Here is a 14,265-nt window from a genome sequence, read left to right as displayed (position 1 = left end):
TCATACGGTGTCCGCAAAGGGTCAAAACTGTTGTGTTGCACACGTGAGGTCACGGTTTGTTGTCGTTTATACAGACTTTGTTAGTAACCGAAGGCTTTTAATCTTTAAATGTCTGTCAAGTCCATATAGTTTAGAATGAGCTCGAACTCAAACAAGGAAGAAGATGAAGACTTTTTGTATCTTGAACAAGTCCTGGATTCGCTTTATGACTTCGGTAAGTTTGTTAGCTAATGCTGTTAGCACCGCTGCATCGATAGGCTAGCCGGCTAATGTGTCTGAAGCTGGTCATTCATTTACTTTCTTAAATTACTTAAACAACACCATCAGATATAATGAATGCATTGTGTTTATGAGCACCTAGTTGTCTCGTTTCTCTAAGTTTTAGTTTTTGTACCTGAACATAAGCTCTTCTTTGTTTGAACCTGAACATAAGAGAAACGTTTCATTGTTGGGATGCTTTACTATCACGTCAGTGGTCAGCGTTAAACTCAAGGGATGAGCCAGAGCTGGTTTGAGGCATAACCAACTTAAAGAATTGGGTCTGAAGATAAAATAGTTTCACATATAAGATAAAACGATGTTGGCATTGAGAATATAATTCCAAAAGAGCAACTAGCCAACATAAGTGTTTTGTCATGTTTTTGTGGGATTTGCTCCTGTTACTTAAATTCTCCCTTTTCATATTTTGTTCATCTACTGCTAATTTTCAGACCTGATTCTTCTTCTTTTCTCATTTTATACATCATCTGCAGATTATTGTGTCAAGTAGAAGGACTAAGAGTAAGAAAATCAACCCAATCCAAAAGAAAATCACATAAATACTTCTTTACAAAGACCCTTTATTGTTGGTATTAAGAAGCAATCAACTACAGTATTTATTCTTTGTTAGTTAGTTTATTTATTTCAAACAAAGAAGAGCATACATAATTTTTAAAAAACTGAAAAAATACATAAAATCATCTTTTTTTCTTCTCTGTCTGAAAAGGAGTAGGCTGAAGTCAAAACTTATATGTCCCTACCCCTTTTGTATACATATCATTCTTTACTTTTACTTAGTATTGCTATACCAAATGTAACACAAAACCACATTAAAACAACAAATAGTACAAATCACTCAAGCAACCAAACCATATGGGAAAAAACAAAAAAGAAAAAAAACATCTTTTTACAATTCATACTCAAACTTATCTTTCTTTAGAATAAAGGACAAACACATAAATCATCTATTTTCCTCTCTATTCTTATTTAGAATATGTTTTTCATAATTTATTTTAAACTGTTTTATATTTGTACTTATTCTTAGCATTTCAGTTCTGTTCATAATGTTTATTTAAAATATTTGGGGTTAATAACGTGGAACAATGGAGCAAACATGCTAGACGGTCGATGAAATCTGTAGAAAACAAGCTTCTTGTGTTTTCTACCTTAAAAACTTTATAAACACAGAAACAGTTAAAGAAGATATCCATTAAACTGAAGTAGATTTGTTTTAGCCCTCGTGTTTTTGTTTGGGGATGCAGGATCAGGACCCCAAAAAATGCTTAAGATGAAGAAAAAGAAGAAAAGAAAACCAGAGGAAGAGGAGCTCCCTACAGTGAAAAGCATCTGCACCAGCGAAGACAGCGGAGCTCCCGTTAGCTCTGAGCACAAGCAGCAACTGAAGACCGAACTAACAGGTAGTGAGCATCACGAGAATGTTTTGTTTCCCGCTGCATGTTTCTGATTTAAACATGTTTTTCCTCTAATCCATCAGGTCCAACCCCTCCACAGGTGACCCAGGTGGAGGTAGTAACGTTTCAGGACCCCAGAAAGAAGCGAAAGCTGAAACAGAATACGGCTCAAAACGAAACTCCTGTAAGTCTCCATACTGCCTTGGCTCCCATAACTAATTCACAATTACAGATTATATCTAGTTTAAAAACTTCTGATTATATTTAGAGATCTGATTGTTAATTTAAACCAAAATAAAATTAGTAAACAGATTTTTAAGATCCCTGCATCATTAAACAAGAGTTTCATGGTGTTTTGCATTGCCAGATATTGACATAAGTGTTTACTTGAAAGATTATATGCTTATAAATGTTACAAAAAAGTTATTTTACAAAATATTAAAGGGTTATAAAATGAGTTTTAACAGCTGCGTGTACTTCCACAACAAGACGAAAATATCATTTCTATAGCGCCTCTCAAGATAAAAATTACGAGGCGCTTCACAAAAACAAAAAATGTAAAAATACAAAAAAGCATTTAGAAAATGTTTAAAAATATATTTAAAATGAGCAAAAATAGACAATTGTGATTTAAAAAATGTTAACGAAGAGAGAGAGTGAATAGGAAAGAGGGAAATCAGTGGATCCTGAGGAAGGTGGAATAGGTGGGGAGAGCAGAATAAAGAGAGGAGGGTTGAAGAAGACAAGACAAAAGTAATGGAAATGTCTCTTTTTTTTACATTATTTCATTTCATTCAACCCGACAAGGGTTATAAAGTCATGATATTCATATTGCTGTAGTAGTCTTTATATTTTGTTGTTTATTTCAGTTAGTTTTCGGCGTACGTTTCATTAATATACCTACTAAATGGCTAAGCTGCCGATAAATCTAATTTCCCTCTGGGATTAATAAAGTATCTTTGAATTGAATTAAAGAGTTAAACGTAGAACAGATTGTTGCTTTTGTGTGACTTCTGTCCAATACTCTTATTTGTTATATTCCTGTTGTCTTTTCTCTGCATCACTTTTCTTCTTCTTTGGCGTTTTCCTCTGCTTCGTCAGTCCGAGGCTCCTCAGACCGCAGAGCTGAAGCAGGAAAAACAAGAAGAACTCAGTTTGGAACAGGTGATCACTTGATTTATTTGACTTTTAACAAATAACTTATTTTCATACTTTAAAGCTTCCTTCCAGAGTATTTTTCTTATCCGATTGCACCATCTAGTGGCAGAAAAGCATATCACACAAAAACGCTGTTCCTGTTTTTTTAAGATGGCAACTTCACGTTTCTGTTTATAAATGTGCTTCTGTAGCCGACAAACAGAGCTAAAACACGTTGTTTTATGAGTATTATTCTCATGTCATGCTGTGTTTTCATATATTTATATTTTAGAGACTTTCTTGTTCGTGAAAAGTTCATCAACTCTGCATCAGCCGAGGTATTCCTTAAATTTGAAGCGTCTAAGCGGCAGTCTAACGCTATTGGTTAGTTCTGGTCACCGCTCAGTTTCCTATTGCACGGAGCTCTGCCGGGCAGGGGGCGTGGTTAACAAAAATAAAGACGTATTGCATATATTATATAAGATAAGATAAGATAATCAGTTTTACGGATTTCTGACAAATAATACATAATTTCTGAAAGAGGAAAACTGGAGAGCAGCTTTAATTCTGGCTGATTTTGCAATCTCTTTGGGCGTGTTGGCTTCAGGCTCGTCTGGAGGTCCATCGCTTTGGAATCACGGGCTACAAGAAGGAGCAGCAGCGTGTTTTTGAGCAGCACAGAGCGGTGATGCTTGGAGCCCGGGTGAGAAAATAAAAGAACAATTCACGTTCCCTTCCAAAGCTACATTCTCAGTCATTTTTTCATCCATTTTCTCTCTGTCAGCCTCCTAAGAAGGACTTTGTCAACTACAAGGAGCTTCAGCGGCAGATGAAAGAGAAGAAGCAGAAAGAAAAGGAGGAGTTCCAGCCTGTAAGAGCTGCACTTTATAGTTTATTTATTCATTTTTGGCTTTTTGTAACTTGTGTTAATTGCTTTTAGGACAAGAAGAAGAAAAAGAAGAGCAATCAAAGGTGAGTGAGAACATCACTGGATGTCCTTAAAATTCCATTTATTCTATATATTATTTTAAAACAGGGCTATTCAATTCCGGGCCTCGAGGGCCGATATCCAGCGGTTGAGTCACCTGTGCAGCAGCTCATCAGGCTCTGCAGAAGCCTGTTAATCACCTACTAATTGAAATCAGGTGTGCTGAAGCAGAGATAAAACCAAAACGTGCTGGAGACCGGACCTCAAGGCCCGGAATTGAATAGCCCTGGTTTAAAGTAACACAGAAGTTTCCTGCTCCTCCTCCCTAAGGGTATAAAGTAGAATTACAACTGTCGTAAACAACCCTGCTGTAGCTAGCGCTAACAACGAGCTAACACTAACATGAGCCAGCTAATACTAAAATAAACCACAAAGTAAAAAGATCCACACCGCTGGGCAAAAAAATATTATTACTTACAAATCCAGTAGCACCAAGGCCAGGTCACCATCAGTTTGTGATTTGGTAACCTCCTTTAGCTCCCTAAAGGTAGAGTAGGCCACACAGATGTTCACTCTGGATTTAGCTCCTTGCTTCACCTCCAAAGACATTACTCTCTTACTTTTAGTTACAGGCTCCGCCATGATACCAACAGAGCTAACTACTAGCATAGCAGCTAGTAACCATAAAGCAGGTAAATAGCTCCCCCTATAGGGCACCTACCTGCTCCACAAAACTTTAGGTTACTGTCGTAACCCCGGTTCTCTTTCTTAACATGAGATGTCTCACTATGGGATACGCCCCTCCGCGGATTCCTCAGAAGCACTTATCTCAATACGCCAATCCTGATTGGCCAGTGACCATGACGTACGCGTCACCTGCTACTATAAGTAGCAAGCGTCCCCACGCACGCACTATTCAAGATAAACACCTCTTCTCGCTTTGCCCAGCAAGAAGGGTTGTCTGGTGAGACATCTCACTCATGTTACTCAGAGAACCGGGGTTACGACAGTAACCTAAAGTTCTCTTTCTTAACATTCGTTTCGATGTCTCACTATGGAATATGGAGACTCCCGTATTGCCAGACAGCTTATCCAGCGATCACCAACCTACAGGGATACGTCTTGGCCCGCCAAAGACCCCACACTCAGAATCGTGGAGTCATTGCAGGGACCGAAACATCAAGTTTATAGAACCGTGCAAATGCAAGTGGAGAAGCCCAACTTGCTGCAGCACAAATCTCCTGGATTGACAGCCCCCGAAAAAGGGCCCAAGAAGCAGACAGGCCCCTAGTAGAATGGGCCCTGAGCCCTACAGGTGCCTGAATGGCCTGACAGGAGTAAGCCATAGAAATAGCCTCCACAATCCAGTGGGAACGCTGCTGCTTTGTGACGGATTTCCCCTTACGAGGCCCACCCCATGACACAAAAAGCTGGTCCCCCCTGCGAAGGTTCTCCGTCCGATTCACATACTCCTTGAGCGCGCGAATCGGACACAGCTTGTGCCACCGCTCCTCCTCAGGAGAGGAGAAGGGTGGTGGGTAGAAATCTGTGAGGATAATAGGAGAAAAGGAGCCCACCACCTTAGGCACAAAGGCAGGGTTGGGCTTCAAGGACACCTTCATGTCACCTGGTACAAACTGGGTGCAGGATGGGTGCACAGAGAGAGAGCCTGTAAGTCACTAACTTGCTTTGCAGATACCAAAGCCTAGCCTAGTGAACTAGACCAAATTCTTGCTTTGCAAAGAATGGTCTAGGCATGCTCCATTGGAACCTCAGCAGCTCCTACCAGGACTCTGGCTAGCCAATCACAGCTCTCTAGAGAGGTTTCAAACACATAAAGAGCTGTGATTGGTCCATAATGGTAGGCCAATCATAGTGCTCTATCTGCTTAGTGAACAAATCACAGAGCTTTATCCGATTTGTGGGCCAATCAGGGCACTCTATATGCCTGGTGGGTGGGATGATGCAACAGAGTGAAACAAGAGTATGTCACATTCATTGTCCAATAGCATGCGGAGATCATTTGAAAGACAACGGTAGAACCCGCCCCACAACCGAGAGCCGTCAATGGAGCGTGGCCAGACTAAATAATACATTTATTTAGTCTGGCTTGCCAGGCTAACCAAAGCCAGGAGTAGCACCACCTTAAGAGACAGGGTCTTAAGGTCCAGGCCGTCCATAGGTTCGAATGGAGGCCCGAAGAGGGACGACAGCACCAAGGACAGATCCCATGAGGGCACCAGGGGTCGAGACACAGGGAGAAGCCTGCGCGCGCCCCTCATGAAGCTACACACCAGGGGGTGTTGACCTGCCAATTTCTTCCCAAAACCCAAGTGTCGGGCGGAAATGGCTGCTAGGTACACTTTAATGGTGGAGAAAGCCTTCTGCCCATCCAACAAGTCTTGCAGGAAAGACAGAATGACGTTCACCGGGCATTGGAAGGGTGAGACCTCCCTGCCCTGACACCAGGCTTCAAACACCCTCCATTTACAGTCATATAGGGACCTAGTGGAGGGGGCCCTAGCATTCTGAATGGTTCGAATGACTGCCTGGGGCAGCTCTGCTGACACTAGCCCGCACCCCTCAGGGGCCAGGCCCACAGGGCCAGCTGTTCTGGATGAGGGTGGAAGATCGAGCCTCCCGCTTGGGACACCAGGTCCCTGCGAAGCGGCAGTTTCCAAGGTCGGCCCTCCAGGAGCTGGAAAATGTCCGCCACCCAATGCATGGCTGGCCAGTATGGGGCCACCAGAATGAGAGTGTGGCGCTGGGTTCGTACCCTCAGCAAGGTGGGTGGTATCAGGGCCACTGGGGGAAAAGCGTAAAGCAGTCCCCGTGGCCAGTCGTGCGCCAGCGCGTCCACGCCGAGTGGAGCGTCTCGGTCGCGCAGGGAGAAGAACAGTGGACACTGAGCATTCTCCTTGGAGGCAAAAAGATCCACTACGGCTGTGCCGAACCGGATCCAAATCTGTTCCAACACTGCTGGATGCAGGCTCCAATCCCCGTACAGGGGTGTCCCTCTGGACAACAGATCCGCCCCCCGATTCAGAACACCCGGGACGTGGGTGGCTCTGATTGAGAGGAGATGCCTGCTGCACCATAGGATCAGTCTGCGTGCCAGCGTGTGTAACCGCATGGAGCGCAGCCCCCCCTGGTGGTTTATATAAGCCACAGTCGTGGTGTTGTCTGTTCTCACTAGGACATGATGGCCGGAGAGAAAAGGCAGGAAGCGCCTCAGGGCCAGAAAGACCGCGAGGAGTTCCAGATAATTTATGTGTGTCCCCCAGAGCTCTCTGCTCCACACACCCCTGACAGAGCGACCATCCAGGAGCCCCCCCCCCCCCCCCCCCCCCCCCCAACCTGACAGGCTCGCATCTGTCGTGACCACTTTCCTCACGAGAACCAACCCCAAAGGCACCCCCTGTGCCAAGAGGGAGGGGTGACGCCAACAGCGGAGCGCCGCGACGCACGCTGCAGGGACCGTCACCCTGCGCGCTCTGTGGCGCACTGAAGAGAGACCCAGAGAAGCCACCCAGCGTTGAAAATCTCTCATGTGTAGACGGCCGAGTGGTACCACTGAAATAGCCGACGCCATGAGACCCAAAAGCCTGAGGCATAACGCAAACCGCACCGAACTGTGTAGGCGGAAGCGCGCCAGGCAGAGGGAGAGCGCGTTCACGCGCGGTGCTGAGAGACGGGCCGTGAATGCCCCTGAGTCCAGATTCAGACCTAGAAAGGTTATTTTCTGGGAGGGGAGTAAAGCGCTTTTCTGCCAGTTTATTCTGAAACCCAGACCACACAAGTGATGGATCACAACCAGCGTGTTTGACGCTGCCTCCTCTCTGGACCGTGCCAGCAGGAGCCAGTCGTCTAAATACGTGGCCAGCCGAATGCCCCTCCCTCTCAGAGGGGCGATTGCCGCCTCCGTACACCTGACAAACACCCTCGGGCTCAGCGAGAGGCCGAATGGGAGCACGGTGTATTCGTAACACACTCCCTGACAGGCAAACCTCAGAAATTTCCTGTGTGGAGGGTACACGGGAATATGAAAGTATGCGTCCCTCAGGTCGATTGAGGTGAACCAATCGTTCTGGTGAATCAGACCCAAAAGGGATGAGAGCGTGAGCATTTTGAATCTGTACTTTCTGAGGCATCGGTTCAGGGCCCTCAGATCCAGGATCGGGCGAATACCGGCCCCTCCCCGTTTCGGGACCAGGAAGTACCTGGAGTAGAAACTGCTCTGAGACCGATCGGGAGGCACAATGCATATCGCTCCCTTCTCTAGCAGGGAGGAGATTTCTCCCTGAAGGATGTGAGCTGATGTCCCCTGGGCGTGGGAGAACACTACGCCGGAGAATCGAGGAGGAACAGAAGCGAATTGGAGCCTGTAACCTCTCGAAATAGTTCTCAGCACCCAATATGATGCAGAAACCGCTGTCCATTCCTCCACGTGAGTGGAGAGCGGTGACACAGCCGTGACACAAGGAGCAGCAGCTCCCTCCAGAGGTTGTGGGGCAGCGGTGCTCGTGGCAACCACTGCGCATGCGCGGGGACTTTGTGCTTTGACGGCCCAGGTGTACGGGGACGACCCGTGGCTGGCGGGTAAGTCCGCCAGGGGCCGCCCCCGCCTGGAACCGCTCATGGGTAACATTTTTATTTATTTGTGCTGCACCCTTGACATTCTGTCTGGATGTGGCAGTGAACTTTTTAATGCTCCTTGAGCGTGACATGTTTGTGAAAAACAATGAGTGCTTGTGACGTGTGTTTTGAGCCGGCACAGCCGGCTGCACGTCCTGGCCCAACCCTGGACTGCTCGGGGACTCTGCCGGAGGGGTTCAGTGAGGGGGGGAGAAAGCACCATGGCAACATCGAACAGGAGGAGCTGGCGAACGGGAAACTGCCAGCTGCAGCGTCGGGAGGGAAAGAACTCCGTCAGGCTGCCCTCTTCTTCTTCCTCACCTGCTGACCACTGGGTCGGGAGTGTTGTCCCGGCAGCGGAGCGGCTTGGTTGCCGGATCTCTGAGGCCAAACTGGTCGAGGCGCTGAGCCCGAAGGAGCTGGTTGGACAGCTTGAGGCTTCGGGCGCTTTGGGATCCGGAACTGAGGCTGGGCTCGGGCAGCTGCCTGAGGCAGGTTCGGTCGAGCTGGCAGCGCCGGTGAGGGCTTACGGGGAAGACAGAGATGAAGGGCTTCATCCTATTTCTTTTTGGCCTCACACCGTTGCTGCATTGATGCCAAAGCAGAGCCAAAAATGCCTTCAGGCATGATTGGCATGTCCAAAATGTCCTCCTTCTCTCTATCAGAGAGGTTGGCGAGGTTCAGCCATCGTGCACGTTCTTGAAGCACCATCATGCCCATAGCTTTAGCCGTAGCCTGGACCGCGCAGCGCTGCACACGCAGGCAGATGTCGGTCAGTACGGTGATTTCCTCCCACACCTCCGGGTCCGGCTTCGTATTCATGTCCTCACAGAGCTCGGCTTGGTATGCCGAGAGCATGGAGGAGACATTCAAAGCTCGGACCGAGATGGCGACAGCCTTGTACGCCCTCCCGTTCAGCGCCAACTGGAAGCGGTCCGCCTTTGCAGGGAAAGCGGGAGGCCTGGAGGAAGTTGCCGAGAGCCGTGGGTGCAGGTGGGCTGCGACCAGCGGTTCCATCGGCGGCATGTGAAGCATGCCAGCCTTCTCCATCCCCTCGAAGTCCAGCGAGGAGGCTCCTTGGACAGGAGACCTGGAGCTGAAAGGGTGTTTGCCCCAGGAGGACCTCACTTCTTGGAGAAGCTCCGGGAAGGCGGGAAGGAGAGGCTTTGCTGCCCCTGTGGCCTGAGGCAGCTTCTTTCCCTCGTAGCGGGATCTGACAGCCTCGGTGACCACGGTGGGCCAAGGGATGTTGAGCCTGGTCGCAGCGCGTCGGCAGTCTGACTGCATGTCCAGGTGGGTGGCCGGAGAAGCCGCTCCATCCCTGGGAGAGGACAGAAAGCTAGGCATGGAGGCCTGAGCGATGGGGAGAAAAACGTCATCATTCTCGTCCTCCTCTGAAATGAGGAGTTCCGAGGTGTCCTCGTCGTCTCCGTAGTCCAACTCCAACACGTCCTCGACGGGGTGGCTCGGACCGGCCAGTTCGAGCTGTGAGCCCCAGCTGAGTTCGGCAAACTGTTCCGGCTCCGGGAGGGCATGTTCGCTGGCGTCCCCAGGCGGTGGCCCAGGGGCCGGCAGGCAAGGGTCCGTCCCCGACAGGCTAGCTTGGCGCGCCAGCCGCCGGCGAAGGCTCTTCAGGGTGAAGCAAGCACAGCTCTCACATGACCCGGGGACTTCCAATGCCAGCTGGGCGTGTTCCAGCCCGAGGCAGCTCGAGCAGACCTTGTGCAGGTCTTTGCTCGAGATTTTGTTCCCACAGGTACAGAGGCGAGCTCCTGCGCCGTCGACTCCTCTGGTGGGAGGAGCGGCTTCCATGTGGGCTAACTGGTGTGTTAGCAAGAGAACGAACAGGTGCACTGGAGTGTGAAGCTGCTCGTTATGCCCCGAGCCTATGGTGAAGGTCAGGACAGAAGGACAGTTAGTTAACGTTCGGCGACGGAGAGAATATTAGCTGGCTCCGTCTGTGAACAGTTGAGCTAACTTACCTTAGAGATAAGCGACCACCGAAGCGAGAAGAGGTGATTGAATAGTGTGTGCGTGGGGACGCTTGCTACTTATAGTAGCAGGTGATGCGTACGTCACGGTCACTGGCCAATCAGGATTGGCGTATTGAGATAAGTGCTTCTGAGGAATCCGCGGAGTGGCGTATCCCATAGTGAGACATCGAAACGAATGTTAAGAAAGAGAACTGTTCATTCATTCATTCGCTGCCATTGACAACTAAAGTCGTCATTTGCATTTTTTTTACTGTGTGGGCATCTTAACGAGCCCCCCCACCGTGAGAACAAACTTCTCAGTTCTGAAGCTGATCTTCACCCGCATACATCACGTCACATGATCAGGAAGCAGAAAATCCATGTGTTAGATCGTTTTGGGCCGCTGCTGTAAAAAAAAAAAAGGAGGTGCGAACCGGAAAAGCTTCTGCCGATCGCAATTCGACAACAGATTATGAAAGAACGGATAACGCTCGAAACGCGCGGATTCTTCCTGATGTAAGAGGTGAGTCTCCTCTGTTTTGGTTGTTTTGGCGTCAACATCATGCTAGCGTGCAATCTGTGACTCTTAAAAAAACAGTAAAAACGGTGAGAAACGCTGGCAGCGAAGGGCTTTACTGATCAGGAAACGGCTGGCAGTGAATGAGTTAAGTGGCCAGCAGAAGGCAGCAGAGGGTGTGTCAAATATGAAACTGGTCAAATTCCTAATTCAACAATCGCCAAGATCAACGTTAAAGCTCTAGTTTAAAGTAAAAACAAAAAAAAGCCTGTTTTTATGACCTCAATCCAACCTCTTCTCTCCGCCAGAGACAAAAAGAAGTCCTCCTCTGGTGCGAGTCTGGGCTCGGCGCCCTCGGGCCAGGTGGGTCGGTTCAAGAATGGCATGCTGGTCCTCAACCCCAAGGAGATCCAGAAAATCAAAAGCAACAAGTGAAGAACAAAGGTTTGTTTCTACATTTCTAACGCGACTTTGAGAAGAGCTCAAATTATTTAAACAAGTGTTTTAAATTTGTGTTTGCAGGTGGAGTTAAATCTGAGGCTGGAGGTAGGAAGTGTTGCTCAGTGACTCTTCAGCATCTCCTCGCATCCAAACGGGGAAAATGGCTGCTTTCCTGGCATGATGATGATGTCACCGGGCGTCGAGTCCAACAGCCGCAATCCTCATGACTGTTTATTTATTTCATTTGTTATTAATGATTCAGAGTTTTAAAATGATGCAGTTACAATGTTTATTTTTGTTTACAAACCATGTCGTACAAAACACTTCCACTGGCAGCAGGAACGGAGACATTAGAGGATAAAGTTGGTGATTTAAAAACAAACAAACCGTTTTTATGAAGAAATAAACACGTATATTATAGAAAGGTGGTTTTTATGCAGTACAAATAAATTATTAACACTTCTTCACATCTTTCCTTAAAGGATGAAAACCGGGTTGGGTAGAAGTAACGTGGCAGTGCGCGGCTGAGCTAGGTCAGTTTCTCACAAAGTTCCTCTAAGCAGCATTTAAAGATTTGTTCCTAAAGAACGAAGCTTTGTGGATTCTGTTTTATCTTCAGGACATTTTGAAGATGCAAAGCTTTTTAAAATTATTATTTTACTGGCAACCTTCGTTGTGGACTGAGTTCACAGAGAAGGTGAAATAAAACATGGCTGAATATTTACAGATGGTATAAAGCAAAAAAAAAAAAAGATATGCTGTTTTAAGTTAATTATGTAACAACCGTGGCGGCATGCGTTCTCCCAGCACCATAGAGGTTAAATCTGATGAAAGTCACATTCCTGGGTGGGCGTCGCCGGGTAAAGGGACATGCTCAACAAACACAAAACCACATTTATACAAAAGCATCATTTTCAGTCTCTTTCTTTTAAATCTGTAACAAAATAGTTGTTCTAAATAAAATATCTTTTAAAAGTTAAACAACATTGTGAACCTGCCCTGCTGATTAGACTCTGCATCTGGTGCAAATGACCTAAAAACGGACCGTTAGACCGGGATTTGATAGATTTCATACAGTAAATTTGTTCGTTGCTCAAAATCAAAAGATCTATACAGATAAAAACCTGACATGTAAATAAAACTGTTTAAATATGCATTAAAATGTCATGATTTTTTTGTTTGCTTTAATAAAGTATAAATAACACCTTCAAAACAGCTAATGGAGACGTAGTGGAGTCATTAAATAAATTCTAGTTGAAAGAATTAGAGTTTTGTGGCTTTTTACATTACAAATAAATTATGTAAAGCAAATATTAAATAATTAAGTACTCCTTTATAGTTTCCTACTCTATAGCACTACATACTACATAACTTTTATAGAGGCTTTACCTGATTAATGCAGTAAAAAACACTTTCGCAATGATAAATCGACCCGTCAGGAGGATTAAGATGGGTTACTTACATCTTATGTCCTTGACCAAATGGTTAAATATGAAATTAAACTGCAGCGAGAAATCCTGGTGACTGCTGCTGTTCCCTCCTTTGGCCAGCAGAGGGTGATGTGTCCCCATAGCTGCAGCAACATCACTCAGCACAAAGACAATTAAACAGCACACTATTTACATTACAGCTTCAGATAGTTTGTAAACTTGTTTTCAGTGCTTAATCCATGCTTTATGTCGTCGTTCCGGTATTTACAGTTTATAGATTTAACACAGAAACTCCAGTCTAATCTCATTTCTCTCACTCGTGGGATAAAAAGACAAAAACCAGGATGACACGCATTGAATTAAGCTCAAATAAACTTATGGGCTTGGAGTCACAGTGGCCTGGTTGAAGCTACTGTCCTCTCCGGCTTGCCGTATATAATCCCTGATGAAAAATGTAGCAGCAGACGTAGCTTTTCCTGATGTGACTCGAGTCTCGCTTTCAGCACGAAGGCATCAGAGACTCTTCAGAGAGACTTAGAGATGAGCAGAGGATGAAATTATCATGAGACTCCCACGCTGTCCTCACCTGGCTGGGATGGATTACAGGAGCTAGCCAGCCATGGAAAACAAAATCAACATACTTGAGGTTCCTACGGCACAGTGAGAACGTCTGTTTGGGTTCAGGCTTTCAGGAGGGTTTTTTCTTTTTTAAATAAATACAAGTGGAGTTAAAATAAGTCCTGCAATAAATAAACAGCCAATCATCTCTTCTGAGACGACCTCGAGGCGGTTGAGGTCAATCCCCTCCACGTGGGAAGTGAGAGCACCTGACATCAGAGGTTCACATTCAGAGTGGAGGAAGGAGCTCCTCCTACTGCTTGATGTTCTGTGGCACCTCCAGACCCGTCAGTAAGGTCACCTGAGGAGGAGACAACAGAGAAAACAAATAGGAAGGAAAACCGACAGGATCTGATACAAAAAGATCAATCCTTGTAGGTCTCAATCACTGTGCTCAGGTCTCTTGTACCAATGAATTTTCTCACTCATTATTATTCACGATAACATCTTGTCTCCGACTGGCTTACAGCAACTTTTTAGGTAATAATGCAACGCAACATAAATAACACGCTAATCCGTCTCGTTCGACGGATGTTTAAAAAAAGTGGGCTTGACTCCGTACGTACTTGCGTGCCCTACGCAAGGACGGATAATGGCGTTGCGAGTCTCCGCACTGACGCAGACGGAGAAGCATAAATCAGGCTTAACATTTAGCTTCTACTATCCGAGACGCTCTCTCCTTTCCATGGGCAGTCCCTAAGCCAAGGTGGGTGGGGCCATGAAGGCTAATTTTCCCCGTAGAGTAGAAGAGACTTAAAATACTTACATCTAATGAAAAATTACCTCATGAAAAGGATTTCAGATTTCAGTCTCTGTTTCTGTCTTGATATAAAACCAGTAAAATTAATCACATTTTTACCGGATAATTTTCTTTACCTCAACCGAACTTGTCTATTTGTATTTTGCTGATTTCACA

The 14,265-nt window shown here is 46.3% G+C and overlaps 2 protein-coding genes across 3 annotated transcripts in view; one reads left to right on the top strand and one right to left on the bottom strand.

Annotated features, from left to right (window-relative positions):
* The first annotated feature begins 1 nt into the window (after nt 1).
* Nucleotides 2-12,455, top strand: fsaf1 (40S small subunit processome assembly factor 1). The gene is made up of 9 exons (XM_070543945.1): nt 2-214; nt 1,521-1,676; nt 1,754-1,854; nt 2,772-2,834; nt 3,415-3,510; nt 3,592-3,678; nt 3,748-3,779; nt 11,169-11,304; nt 11,383-12,455. The coding sequence occupies exons 1-8, from the start codon at nt 136-138 to the stop codon at nt 11,293-11,295; spliced, it is 741 nt and encodes a 246-aa protein (XP_070400046.1). The 5' UTR covers nt 2-135; the 3' UTR covers nt 11,296-11,304; nt 11,383-12,455.
* Nucleotides 11,577-14,265, bottom strand: part of LOC107377757 (E3 ubiquitin-protein ligase TRIM9) — a 64,059-nt gene continuing 61,370 nt past the window's right edge. For both annotated transcript variants that reach the window (XM_015947582.3, XM_015947583.3), the window contains one exon: nt 11,577-13,650. In XM_015947582.3, the coding sequence (XP_015803068.1) occupies nt 13,603-13,650 (48 nt within the window). In that variant the 3' untranslated portion in view covers nt 11,577-13,602. The remainder of the gene's footprint in view (nt 13,651-14,265) is intronic.

The sequence above is a fragment of the Nothobranchius furzeri genome, chromosome 2, assembly GCF_043380555.1.
Source record: "Nothobranchius furzeri strain GRZ-AD chromosome 2, NfurGRZ-RIMD1, whole genome shotgun sequence".
NCBI classification, from domain to species: Eukaryota; Metazoa; Chordata; class Actinopteri; order Cyprinodontiformes; family Nothobranchiidae; genus Nothobranchius; species Nothobranchius furzeri.
Note: the sequence above shows the minus strand (reverse complement) of the source record. Positions and strands in the feature narration are given on the sequence as shown.

Coding starts and splice junctions, on each gene's coding strand:
- fsaf1 (XM_070543945.1), top strand. CDS start 136: ATGAGCTCGAACTCAAACAAGGAAGAAGATGAAGACTTTTTGTATCTT. Junction 2,835..3,414: donor AAGAACTCAGTTTGGAACAG/GTGATCACTTGA, acceptor TGTTGGCTTCAG/GCTCGTCTGGAGGTCCATCG. Junction 3,511..3,591: donor CGGTGATGCTTGGAGCCCGG/GTGAGAAAATAA, acceptor TCTCTCTGTCAG/CCTCCTAAGAAGGACTTTGT.